A 13,882-nucleotide genomic window follows, 5' to 3' on the forward strand; every position below is an offset into this window, starting at 1 on the left:
GTAGAACTTGGCCCATTCGATGCAGCATGCGCGAGAAGAATGATTCCAAGTTTCCAAAGACAATTCCTTCAGGCAAGTCACGGATTCGTACTTTAGACATTCCAGGAATGAAGTTGAGGGTTTCATCTTCTCGCCCAACGATGCCTGTATAATTTACATGTACAGATGTGGATAAATCCATATTTGAAACCCATATGTATATGTTCATAACATTGTACACAAGCTAGAAGATAAATGGTGGTGCATGTCAGCTTTGAAGTCATTGAAATGAGATATCTATCTATCGGCCAAAGGTAGATTATTTAAGCTATAGATAATATACTATTTTTTCTTCAAAATGTTTCCCTTATTTTGCAGCTCTCCATTTTTTTGACAGATTTTTAAAGTACACTTTGATGGAAAATGCTTAAAGTTGAAACTTAGGTGAGAAAAGAACAAAAAGAAAGGGTAGTTACCTCCAACACCAAATTTTTCCCTTATTAAATCAGTATAAACATGGGAAGAGAGGGAGCAAGCCCCTGCAGTCCAAAAGGATACCCAAGGCACACCATTCTCCACCGCTATCTCTTTGGCAAACCAAAAGAAAGCATCAGCAACCAAGCAGCTAACTTTCCTCCCAGTCTCTTCCACTGCCAGTTCCATTGCCTTCCTCAGATTCTGGGGTGCAGCTTCCATGAACAACTCGATGTCCTCCTGAGGCTTCCCCACGAAAACATAGCCTTCAGGTACTCCATCGTCTACGTTATAAGCTTTAACGTTCGGTGGTGTTAGTTGGGATGCGGAGAAGAAGATAGAGTTGTTGGATTGTGCAGTGCCGAAAAATGAAAACAAGGTCTTTGGGGACGCCGAGGCTAGCCGGTTGATGATGGCGAGGAGTGGAGCAGCGTGGGTGCCGTGAGGGAATGCGAGAACAGCAACATGGGTATCAACAAGTTTTGACATCACTGCTGCGCGGGAAAGGTTGAGTTTGGATGGGTAAGGGCAGGAAACTGTGTTATTATATAGCCATAGGCCCGTCCAGGTTGGTAAGGGTGGTGCCGTACACTGATAATTTGAATATACAAGATTGGGGGTTAGCATACGTCAGTGTATTCCTCCACGCCTCTTCAATCAATGATTAGTTGCCAGAGAAAATAGAGCTGGGATTTGACATAGTTCGCTCACCATTGAATTAGTGTCATCGAACGATGCACATGCCAACCCCCGTTATTTTTTGTTGTTGGACAGTGCGTCTGCTTTCCGCCATAATTAGGTTTGTTTTTTAGATAAACCAGCCCCCACGAACACCAGACTTCAGATAAGAAAATTGGAAGCAAGATTTTAAAAGATAACCAATGTTCATTACCTTCACTTGAAATTGTGAAGTTAAAAACAAAGACAAAGCAGTGTAGCGTGTAGTCAAACACTTTCAATCAAATCTAAAAAAGAGAGAAAGGTTCTCTGCACAAACCTCTGCCGTTAGTATTTCCTTTTTAAAACCTATAGGATGAATCAACAATACTTGAAAACAAGTCATCTAAAAGATCTTCAGTGCATCCCAACTATCATGATGAATACAAATATCAAGCTGGAGCTAGGAAAGGATTACAATGACCCAGATCGTACTACGTCAAACACCTAAATATTCTACACATCACCGAACCGCCACATATATAGCCCGTGTGCAACCACCATTTTCAACAAAAATAAGAAACCTTGGGAAAAACAATGGGTGAAAATGCTGTATCAGATCTGATTACATTCAGGGATACAGGTCATACAACCAAGGCACAACCTTAACTCCCAAGTCAAAATTAAACAAATTAGCCTCCATGCCAAAATTAGCCACATCTACGAATCCAACATCTCATCTTGTATCTCATTTGGGGCAATAAGCCCTGGGATAGAAAGCATCCGTTGTCGCTCTCTTTCCCTCTGTAGGGCAGCTTCTTCTGCATAGAGATCTTTATTGTCCTGCAGAAAGTAGAATCACATGATCAATTCGTTCATCAAAGCAAACTACATACAGAGGTGATAATTGCTCCTGTCAAAATACCAAAATGGAACTTCCAAGTTTCAACTAAAACTAACAGTAGATTTCAACCCCACAAATGCTAAGCATGGACCAATTTACATAATCGTTAGCATAGGAGACCTCTGCTTTTTCTTTCAAAGTTTACCTGAGCTGAAAATTCTTTTGATTGCACAAGGAAGTCCCGTATGTGATTTTTAAAAGTGGACAAATCATTTCTCGAGTCAAATAATCCATTCACAAATTGAGAAACCTGAAACCCACATCATATCAGTGATGCCAACTCAGTAAATAAAACAAAAAAAAACAATAGATTGGAAGTGAACCAGTCATTGTACCTCAGCAGCAGTCATGTTGGGGAATGATGTACTCAGAAGCTTTATCGTGTATTCACGAACAAACATTCCATTGTTTGGATATGGATATGGAACCGTAGCAGCATCCCACAATGGCTCAGTCAACAAACCACTCTCAACCTGAAAATAATGTCAAAGACTAAGATTAAACTAATGCAAATCAGAGAAATCAAGACACAGCAAAATACTTTACCAGGCAGAACAGGTGCTGCAAAACCAAGACATGCAACTTGAAGCCAGGTTTGTGAAATGTGTCTGTCAAGACGGCAAATATTTCTTGCTCAATTGACAAAAAGTATGTTCGGTAGAACTGGTTGCAAAATTCAGAAGCCTAGCAAGGTGCAAAAACCAAAAACTCAGAATCTTTATGTAAACACAAGCTATCAACCATGAGAAACCCCTACATTGTCAGACCTGAAAGTTTTTTAGCATCTCCAATAGAAGATTTAGACCAGTTTCTGCAATATTCCTCTCTGTATGCCGGAATGCCCAAATGATTGAATCCATAACAAGCTTTAATTGCTGATGCAGATGCAAGGAAAAAACAATAGTAATAAACAATGATTGCCATGAAACTCTTTCAAACATCCAAAAATAAATGACATTAGATAGTATATTATTGAAACAGAAATTTAAAGACATACTTCATGTTTTTAATTAAATAAGAGCTACAAGAGATCAGCAAAAAGAAGAAACACAAGACCAACCTGACTTGATAACCGTATAAGTGCAGCAAAACAATGAGTAGCAATGGCACGAAGCAGTGAAAAGAATTTGAGGCGATGTTCTGGGTAATCTTCGAAATTTTTGGTTATCATCTGCAGGACACGGCAACAAGAAGTTATAGACAGCTTTTGCCTGTAGCACCACATCCTAAGCTTTAAGGAGCTCATGCAACACCCTCTCAACCCATCCCCCATGAGTAAGATTCCTCCTTTCAATAATGCATGCTTAAAATAAATATAAATATACAGATAAAAGACTCACCTCCAGTGTGCACTGAAAAACAGCTTCAAATAGACGGGGAACATCATCTATCATTGCAACTTTATACCTTCATGCATAAATAACAGAATAAAATATAAGAAATGCAAAGATTTGATACTAAAAATGACAATAAAAATAACAGAACAAAGTATAAAGAAAAGGCATTACTTCAGCAGGTAACAGTACAATAATGAAACCATTTTCATCCACAAGGGACCAAGAAAGAAATAGCTCTTTCAGGAACAGAAAGGGCAAGATAATGTGCAAAGACAACAAGGCCCTCACATATCCTCTTAGCTCCGCTTAGAAGAAATATCAACATCTAACATGCATGATTCTTTGGTATAACAAGAACTAGACAACAAATCCATCCTACCCTCAACATTTGAATCACCAACAAGTACTTTATATATTCAACAAATTGCAATTACACCATAAATATGGAAGCTTGTAAGCAGTGATCATCATACTTGTTTATTATTGTGGCAAAAAGTGAAAGAACTTCAGATTCTCTAGCATCAGGCAAATTCCTAGCATAGTCACCAAGAACTGGATCCATCATTGGAGGCACAAATTGTTTCCCAATTTGTGGTTGATCTTCTGCCTTGTCCAAAAATGTTTCAATGAGCTTTAGAGTCTCCCTCTTAACAGATCTGCTTCACAAAGCACATTAAATAAACAAATTTTTGGTTGAACCAAACAAACAAAAGCAAGTCCACAAAAATCAATCTCACCGTAGAAGTTTCACATAGGATGTTTTTGATGCATACGGTCCACCTTCTGCAATACTACTTGATATAAGCTCGCTGTACATTCTGTCCAATTTATTACATCACCACAGATTACCCATATTAGAAAGAAATTATTCCATTTCCAAGCTCAAACTTGCATTCTGAACCACTAAATCAGATACCTGTATACATTGAGCATGTCTAGGAAGATCAAAGAAATCTGAGATAAGAAGTGTGTTCCAAGAGAACTGGCAACACTAGTATTTGTCTGCAGAGCAAAAAAACTAAATCTAAGTCTCACTAAATCCCAAGAAGCATTGAATTATAACCACAGAATGTAAAACAGAAATAACAAGTCTGCAAGGAAAGAACAGCATTAATCCACCACCAAAGAAACCAGTCAACAGATACACAGACATAAAGCATTAAATGTCATGACAAATAACAATCTTCAACTTCATATCAATGACACTTTCAAGAACGACCAACCATTTAAATTTCTACTTTTATTTTAAAAATTGCAATAGAAACGGCAAAGAACAGCACAGTTTATCTTAAAGCAAAAGGCAGACCCTCATTTACAATATGAAAAACTAGGTGCATCATGTACAATAATATTGAACAAAAGATCTGAAGAAAACACCTCATATGAAAATAGACTTACCTGCAATATGTTCAACACAGTTCTTATCACATCCTGGTCTTTAAGGAAGTCGACACTTTGACGTGCCTGCCCAATAATTTCACCCCATTTCTGCATAACAAGCAGCATCATAAAAATGGGCTTCCAGAACAACCTCACCCTAATGTAAGAGAAACCAAAAACCAACTGTTCCTCTATCAGTGACAAACCTGGTTGGGGAGTTCCATCAGTCTCTGCAAGTATTCATTCCTCTTATGGGGGTCAGATTCTGCTTGAATCATATGACCAACCTAAAATTTAAAATTAAAAAGGGGAAAATTGAGCGCATCCACTAACATAACAGAGATGCAAAGATCAAATAGAAGGCATGGAAAAGTGGCATACTGATTCATAAAATGAATGAATCTGATGAGGCTCTAGATCAGCAACGGTGGTTGCAAGAGCAGATAGAAGTTCAGATACAAATGGTTCATTTTCTCCAACCTGAACTCACAACATACAGTTCATCAATATAACAGGTTTTGACCTCACATATAAAAAAGGTTATAGCCATAGACGCAAAATGTTGGAAGTAACTGATACCTGCACAATCACAAATTTTCGCTTGCATTTCTGAACAATCTTCAAGAATGTATCGCAGGCCATATCCTGAAGCACCCAAGTTGTTATATTAAGGGGTTATACCATGAAAAAATAGTTACAATCTGGTTTATCATCATAAGAAGCAAAATCATAACATTATGAGATAACAATAAACAAAATTACACATGGAAAAATTCAACCTACATGTACTTTCAGTTGCAACTTGCAAACCATGTTACCAATAACAAAAATATACTAAATAACAAGCACATCAGCAATATTAACTGTACAAGTGTTGCACCCCTGAATTATTTGGTCAAACATTTCAGATCAAAATTATTTCATTTTCCCAGTGACTTTACCTGAACTCCTGGATGGGTTTCATGCATGAATTCGAACAACTTATTAACTACAGTTTTAAGGAACTTCCAGTGCGCCCTTAAAAACCTTGGATATTGTCCAACCACATACCTGTAAACAGAACCAACAAACACATTAGATTGAGAGTTGAGAGAAGAAGTTTTAAAATATATCACTAAGAAGACAACATCAAAGAAGTCACTTCACACTCCCCAAGTCACCAATAAGCACATGTTATGAGTGCCCAAAAATTTGCCATGCCATTCATATAAAACCACAGATCAGAATGTGGCATGCTTTTAAATGGTCACTCCAGAGTCCAAAGAAAAACAAACATAGACCGACCAAAATACTCTTGATATCATATATTCTTACATAATGTTACTAGCAATAACAGCTTTATTGTCTTTCCCTTTAGTGATTTCACACAAATTCAGCAAATCACGAATGACCATCACCAGAAACCTGTTTTCCTGCCATGAACACCAAATATGTTAACTAGCATGGCAAAAAAGCATATAAAGGAAGATGAGATAGCAACGCATTCAAGTACATGCATATGTGTCTATATCACATGAGTATGACCAGCTGCCTAACATTTCTTGGTCTAGATTGAAGGATACCTGTTCTTCCATCATGGAACCAGAAATAGATCCTATTGCCCAACATAATGTGTTCAAGTTGTTCCAAGTCCAATCCTCACCACTCAATTGCTTACTTAATTTCTTTAGCATCTGCATTACATATATAAAGAAACAAATACATATTTATTTTAGAAGTTAAAAATCTGCCATAAATTTATATGTAGTAAAGAATGAACGACAAAATATAGTTGATGCAAAATGTTCCTAGAGAAAATTTAAAAAATGCAAGCATGAACTACAAAGAGGACTCCATTTTCCCTAGATTGTCAAATTTTAGAGTTCTTTTTTTGTGACCATTCCTAAATTTTAGAGTTCTTTTTTTGTGACCATTCCTTGCCAAACCCTGGTCATATCATATGTAACTGAATACCTAAATGCCAGATTGCTACAGTTGTTTAGAGAAGAAAAAGGAAAATATCATTTTTCTCAGCGAACACAATGCATCCCAGCCTCAGACAAATTAGGTCAAACCGCAGTAAATAACATCATTTAACTTTTAGAAAAACAGAAAGTTATAAATGTCTCATGGTTCTATACCTGCTTTTCAGTATCCTCATGATCTAAGTGAGACAAATAGATCAATGTCTCCCTCATAATCTGCAACATATAACGGTATTAACAACAGAATTCAAGAGAAAACAACTAATTTAAAAATAATACATAAGACTACAAAAACATAAACTTCTAAAACATAAGCTGTTTGAAAAAGAAAGCTTTTATGGTTTTTCCCCAAATATTTAGTGTAGCACTAGCATATTGTTCAGAAGATAAAAGAAATTTAAGTTACAGGCATGCAAAATACTTGCATGCCTAATAGACATCATACTTTTTTTTTGCTCAGCACTAGACATCTTACTAGCCGAAGTTGAAAAATAATGGAAAGAAGAAAATTACTAAGACCAACATATAAAGAAACCCTAAACCTATCATCAAATCCAGTTAGCCATAAGTAGTAAATATATTTTTAAGCTGGTAAACTGTAAAGGGCTAATGACTCCCAACTGGGAATTAGATTTAGTTATCAAGATTAAGCATCACATTTTTTATATTGGATATTTATCACCTTATACTGAACAAGAACATCATTATCTTTCATCGTCTCTCGAACGATATTGCCATTCTCATCCTCAACTATCAAAACCTCCTCAGGCTTAGCCATACGGCAAATCATGAGCATTCTCAACTTTGACATTGTACCAGCATAAAGTTGCCTTCGTTGCAGAAGCTGGGCACCAAGGCCATCGACCAGGCCAGGAAGCAAAGGCACCTGCCAGATTCAATTCATGGACAAGAAATGACTGATTATTCTACAGTAACCCAGAAGTAGCAAATCTTGTAGCAATTTAAAATTCACAAACTATAAGCAACATCTATTCACAGAAATAATCACAAAAAAGCTACTGCGCTACCTATAGTGAGCAATCCCAATTCTACAACAATTTTCATAGACAAGTAAGAAAGCATTCCAAATATGCATATAGCACAAAGCTGCAAAAATATGAGCTCAATATGATTTTTTTTCCACATCTTATGATATATGTCATTGCCGGATTTGAAGGCAATCACTAAAAGATGTGTACATTTGTTTCCAGTTGGCACCTCTCAGAACCGAGAGAAGTACCAGAGGAAGTTTTTTTTCCCACAAAGGTGGCTAAAACAAAAGTTGCAAGATATGCTGCACATAGAATTGATAACACCTGAGCAGTAATGGAGATTATAGTAGTTTTCTACATTTCAAATCCTTTAAAATGGTTTAAAGCCAACATAAAATATCATGATACCTGCAGTCCCATCATGTTTGCAGTTACAGCAGGATTATCCATGTTATGATTTGCATCAAACAGCTCCAAGACCAAGGAGTTCCAATAGTCCAAGCAAACCTATTTAACAAGATAAGCAACATAATACTTTAAACCCACTTCTGACGGGTTAAAAGGAGTACAAGCAGATAGAACAAATAATTTACAAATATAACAAAGCTATGATACCTTAAAGACCTCTGTATCATCCACATAAGATATGTTGATAAGGTATTCCAGACCCACTAACAGTGCAGAAATATTTTCTTGCACAGTCTCTAGCACCCGAATGTGAAACTGAAAACAAAGAACAATTAGCAATATAATCATCAAAAACACCCAGTGCAGCCAAGCTATCAACTGTAAGAACATTTAAGCTTGATCAATACATTTAACAATATGCTTAACCAAAGAAAAAAAGTAAAAAAACAACCACAAAACACATGTTTAGGACAATACTATGAGTAATTCAGATTATTCTTTCATCAAAAGCATTTAGGAACTCATTAACCACATCAGATTCAGGACTAAACCAAGCCAATTACTCATTAGCCATCCTCCACCTTATTATCAAAAGGAGCTTTCTTAATTTCATAGGCAACATACCTTGTAGAATGAAGTGAAGAATAGTGCCAAATTCTGAATGAATGCCTAGAGAAACAACAAAAAAGAAAGAGTTAACATTGAAATTTTTAAGTATCTAAAAATGCATGCCAGATAGGAACAATCTGACTAGAACCATACCTGTTCCTCACTGGTTCCATGTGCATAAGCCTCAGGGATGTCTGTAGTGGGTGGGAGAATAGTCTAAAAACACCCCAAAATGTATTGATTTATTAACAGAGGAAAAACGGGAAAGAAAGAAAAACCAAATGAAAAAAAGCGACGTAAAATATACATATCAACCCAATAGTACAAAACAAAACAGTGAGCCAAAAGAATGCGCAGATCTGCAAACCAAAGTTCTAACTGCAAATATCAATGAACTTATGAAGTACATTCTAACAAACCTGCAACTGGACCACAAATATATTGTACATCTTAACATATTGCACGTTATAGTAGTCCCCAAAATTTAAGGCAGCAACCTGCAATCATCCACAAATCTAAGAATAAATTTCCAGTCTTAAGGGTAACAACAATACTAATTCATTCCATTTAGGAAAAATATTCATAAAAATACCTCTGTTAGGCATTGGAGGGTAAGATTCCGGTATGATGGTACAGGGAAAAACTTTAGGAGTGTTTCCAGCTGTAAAACACATAAATACAGCATGCAATGTGAAACAAAAATTAACAAAATAAATAAAAACCATCTTAAAAGGTTACATGCATAACAAACAGTTAAGTCATTCAAGAAACCAAGAATTATTTACCAAAGTTGATTCAAATATATAGCCCAGAGGAATCCACGAAAGAAACGCATGTAAGGTGGACAGTGTAGCCCGTATAAGTTCTGTTCTTTGCGAAGCTGATAATACGTATAAGCATAACTCATGAATGAGTTGAAACTCACTGTTAAAAACAAACACAACATTTAGCATGATGAATTGCACAGAGAACAAACAAATATCAAAGACAAAACTAAGTTGGAAGAATAAAATTATCATCAAGGCCTCACGTTATTTAATACAATAGAGCAAGGTAAATGATATAATTAATAAAAACATATCTTCAGGTTATAGTTCATTTAACAATTTTTAAGCGTAAACTAAAGATATCTCTCCCCCCATTAGGTAGCTTAGAGGGGACAACTTGGTATTTAATTGATGAGAAGTCATTTTGGTCCTGTTCCTTTTCAGACAAGTTATTTTACTTACTGGTTGAAATAATCTAAGATCTTGTTGCCAATTTACTGTGCAAACCATATCATAAGTCAACATGTGAACACAAAATCAAAAGACATTCCCAAACATGCCATGTCTACTTTCCATGCAAATTTTGATCACATATGATTACAGACAACTAAACTTTGAACTCTTCCAGTAAAAAAAGAGTTGAAAACTAATCGATTCAAGAGTAACAGAAATAGAGTACAATCAGAGATCTTACAAATGAACATTTAAGAATGGTCAAGAATGGAACATCTATAAACAGAAACTAAAATGTAAACAGAACAATAGACATCCCAAAAAGATTAAAAGCTGAAAATAAGTAGAATAGTTCAACCTATTTAGAGATTGTTTAAGCTCTTTGATCTTTTGTTGAGTCATTTCACCCCTTGAGAAATCAAAAACTTCTTCACTTAGAAGCTGACCACAGAAAAGCTCATATTACCATCAAAGATTCTGCAACCAGGTTACTAAGAATCACTAGATTTCACTACCATCAAAGATTCTTCACTTACTTTCAGTATCGCCATGCAATTTTCGCATATTGTTTCACTAGTTTTTGCTGCTGCAACAAGATCAGGAATGAAGCTTCGCCATCTAGCTGGCCAATCATGTTTTAGAATCTGAAAATGCAATCGACAAAACATTTTAGACAATAACAACAAAATCTAATGATGCCATTAATTTCCCCTCATGTTAGATTAAAGAAACAATACTTGTGAAACCACTAATGAAAAAATACTTTTTGCCTTTTTGGTGCTATAACTTGTAAAGATTATCCAGTGTAGTCAAGGTGTGCACCTTACACCTTAGCATTATTCAACAAAAATGCCTCAAACCCTTCCAGGTGAGGCCCATTTGATCAGGCACACACCTGGTGCGCCGAGGTGCCCTTTTGTAAAACAATATTCATAAAAAAAAAAGCCCACCTGATTGAATTTCTCTGTAATTTCTTTTATTTTTCACTTGCTTCATTTGATATACCATTACAAGTAAGAAAGGGGTAATATCGAACTCTATAGTTCTCAATATTTAAGCATTCAACAACAAAAGTTTACCATAAGGAAATCGTGCATGTTGGCCAATAAAAAATTGCATGTTTTGTAGACCACAGTTTAGAGTTTACCATATATCTCTAGCTTTATATATTATATACACAGACTTGCAAAAACTTATACATATACATTATGCTTTACTTCACTCAGGCTAGTGCTTCTAGTGCCTAGAGTGCGCTTTGCGCCTTTGACAACACTGAGGTTGTCATTGCTAAAAAGGGGTGCAATAAAAAATTGGTAAAGTTAAAGCTCCAGCTGCAAGTTGCGTAACTGTTACTCAATGAACTCTAAAGCAAGCCTGTCCCTTGTAAATGAAGTAACTTTTCTTGAAGCAGATAAATCATACCTGAACCAATATGATATTCAGCTTGTTGACATACAGCCTTTCTGCTCGAAAGGATGCCTCATTGCTTGACAACTAGCACATGAAAAGTACATGCAGAAATGAATACCCAAAGGAAAGAATATGGACTAAAATATACAAACCTTTGAGAGGAATAACTCCTTTACCTGTACAATGACTTCAGAAATGTAATTTTTCATTCCATCTCGCTGCTCAACAGGCAAGGCATTCCATCTATACTTGATGACACCTTCAAGAACCTATAGACATGCATGAAATAAAGGTCCCAGAATCATCAGATTGAACTGAGGGTCAGTTCTACTTACATTATTTTACAGCATTCATGTTTATTGCTAGGAAAGGTTCACCCAAAGTAACAATCATCTAGGCAGCTATAAGGTCAAGATTAAATCATGGTTACAAGAACCATACACAACAGAGGAATGTGAACTAGGACTCTCTTGAGCAACTTTTCCTTGCCAACAATTAAAGATTACAAAGCAAATAGTTATTTCCATTTACCTGCAAGGCAAAAAACTTGGTATTAAGGCTCTTTGTCTGCTGCAAGATGTGCACAACTTGAAGCCACATATCTGGATTATTTTGCAGATCTCGCAAGATCTGATCAGCATGTGCTCTCTGTAAATTGATGTACAATTAAGAGGGAAAAATTCAATAAGAAGTGAAGATGAGACAGGCCAAATATAATTATTGCCTTATGAGGCATGTCGTATATGAAAAAGCACAAGATACATTAAGTGCCAGAAATAAAATAACACCATCTGACAAAGTATTCACTTTAATCAGTAGAGCAACCAAATAAAATAAATATGTTTGATCAACAAGGTGAAGCTAGGACTACTTCTGAAATGTAAACTAGCTGAAGACTGAAGGGTTTTTTTCCGAGGTAGATAGACCTGGGATTGTTAATTACCTAAGGGAAACACTGATATTTAAATGTAATTTGCTACAAAGAAAACAGGGTACAAAAATTATACAAAAGTATATATAACTACTGATCTCCTGCTATGTTGACTTCAAAAAGGCCTAATTAAGGCAATAAAAATGTGAAGGACACTTCTTTTCTTTTTACTACTATCATAATCATTCTATTTGAATGGAAGAAATATAAAATATCAAACCAAAAGGGATAAAACTTAAATGCAAAGGCCAATCTTAAACCTGGAAATTACATTAGCTAAAAAACTTAAACCTTCCTTCATTCCATAATAGCTGAGAAGAAGTCTTAAAAGTTATCTTAAAAAATGAATTAATGGGCAAAATTGAACTATAAACGTTTACATCATATGGCACTTCCCAAAAAGGCAAAGGACGGTGCACTAAAAGCCATAATTAGACCTAACCTCCACCCTCCCGAACCACCACCGCATTTTCGCACATTTATCCGCAAAATCAGAAAGAAATATAAAGTTCTAATTTAAAAAATAAATGCATTCAAGTAAAACCTCACTCACATAAAACCCTAGAAATTCAAAATAATATTTCACCCAGGTCGCCCCCTAACATTTCCCCAGGACATATCTCCGTTTTGAAGTAAATGCCCAATCATGCTAAACCCCAGGAAAATAAAATCCCCCACACTCTCCCTTTTACTTTCTCCGAAACCAACAGAAAATCACTTTTAACTAAAACCACATTTACCCGTTTCCCAGTCAAAGAGTCAATAAACGGAAACATAAAAATGTAAAAACAAAAAAAGCAAAGGAAAGAAATAATCAAACCTCTTGTTTAGATCCGGTGCCGTAAAAGGCAGCAACGGTGGCGTCAAGCAAGGAAACATCAATCGGCTGACTCAAATCCCTAAGCCTCTCAGCCGCCATATCTAAAAAAGTTCACCTCTCTTATCACACACTTCCCCCCAAAATAAAATCCAACACTATTATCTCTTCACTAGAATGTTGGTGAACGAAAACCCTAGATACTGTACCAGCCAAACCCTAAAAAGAGAAGTATGAAAAAGACAAAAAAAAAAAAGGAAAATAGAGGATCTTCTAGAAAGATGGAAGGGGAGGGGAGGGTTTTTGAAAAATAAAATTAGAGAAAGAGAAATTTTGTATATAAATATGAGAGAGAGTGATTTTTTTTTTTAAGAAGAAAAAATAGATAGCTTAAAATTGAAGCAGAACGTAAACAAAGAGGGAGCGAGGCGGACGGAGCTTGGAAGAGAGTTTGAAATCTTTTATTATTTTTGTATTTTCGCTTTTTACCCTTTTTTATTTAATTTTCTTATTTTAGTTTCTAGGAAAAGAGATTTTGGGACCCTAAAGTTTAGAAAAGCGATAGTGAAGTGAAGACCGATGAGAACGGCGTCGGATTTTTTTCTTTAGTTGGAAGTTTAATTTTGAGTAAAGATACACATCAACATAATATTTATAATAAATTATAAATATATATTATACTTTTATTTACACCAATTTTTAAAATAAATTATATATTTTATTTTTATTTAGAATTAATAAAATAAATTTATAATAATGAAATTTTAATTTAAGGCATTATTATTTTCAAATATTTAACT

General features: G+C 35.5%; 2 protein-coding genes across 2 annotated transcripts in view; both read right to left on the reverse strand.

The window, feature by feature from the left end:
• The window catches only part of LOC121212126 (anthocyanidin 3-O-glucosyltransferase UFGT-like), a 6,326-nt gene extending 5,246 nt beyond the window's left edge, over positions 1-1,080 (reverse strand). The window contains exons 1-2 of the mRNA XM_041084308.1: positions 456-1,080; positions 3-144 (exon numbers count right to left, since the gene is read on the reverse strand). Coding sequence (XP_040940242.1) covers positions 3-144; positions 456-1,080 — 767 coding nt within the window. The remainder of the gene's footprint in view (positions 1-2; positions 145-455) is intronic.
• A 451-nt stretch (positions 1,081-1,531) lies between these two features.
• LOC107919849 (protein EXPORTIN 1A) lies at positions 1,532-13,658 on the reverse strand. The gene is made up of 32 exons (XM_041082389.1): positions 13,086-13,658; positions 11,866-11,982; positions 11,511-11,603; positions 11,347-11,418; positions 10,461-10,568; positions 10,283-10,365; positions 9,490-9,628; positions 9,297-9,365; positions 9,124-9,201; positions 8,858-8,920; positions 8,720-8,764; positions 8,303-8,410; positions 8,096-8,194; positions 7,378-7,581; positions 6,852-6,911; positions 6,294-6,404; positions 6,046-6,143; positions 5,673-5,781; positions 5,311-5,376; positions 5,113-5,211; positions 4,938-5,018; positions 4,750-4,839; positions 4,268-4,353; positions 4,089-4,169; positions 3,825-4,007; positions 3,355-3,421; positions 3,075-3,185; positions 2,782-2,889; positions 2,561-2,698; positions 2,350-2,487; positions 2,160-2,264; positions 1,532-1,953 (listed from the first exon to the last, which is right to left on the reverse strand). The coding sequence occupies exons 1-32, from the start codon at positions 13,182-13,184 to the stop codon at positions 1,831-1,833; spliced, it is 3,231 nt and encodes a 1,076-aa protein (XP_040938323.1). The 5' UTR covers positions 13,185-13,658; the 3' UTR covers positions 1,532-1,830.
• Positions 13,659-13,882: the final 224 nt, after the last annotated feature.

This window comes from Gossypium hirsutum, chromosome A02 (assembly GCF_007990345.1).
Source record: "Gossypium hirsutum isolate 1008001.06 chromosome A02, Gossypium_hirsutum_v2.1, whole genome shotgun sequence".
Taxonomy (NCBI): Eukaryota; Viridiplantae; Streptophyta; class Magnoliopsida; order Malvales; family Malvaceae; genus Gossypium; species Gossypium hirsutum.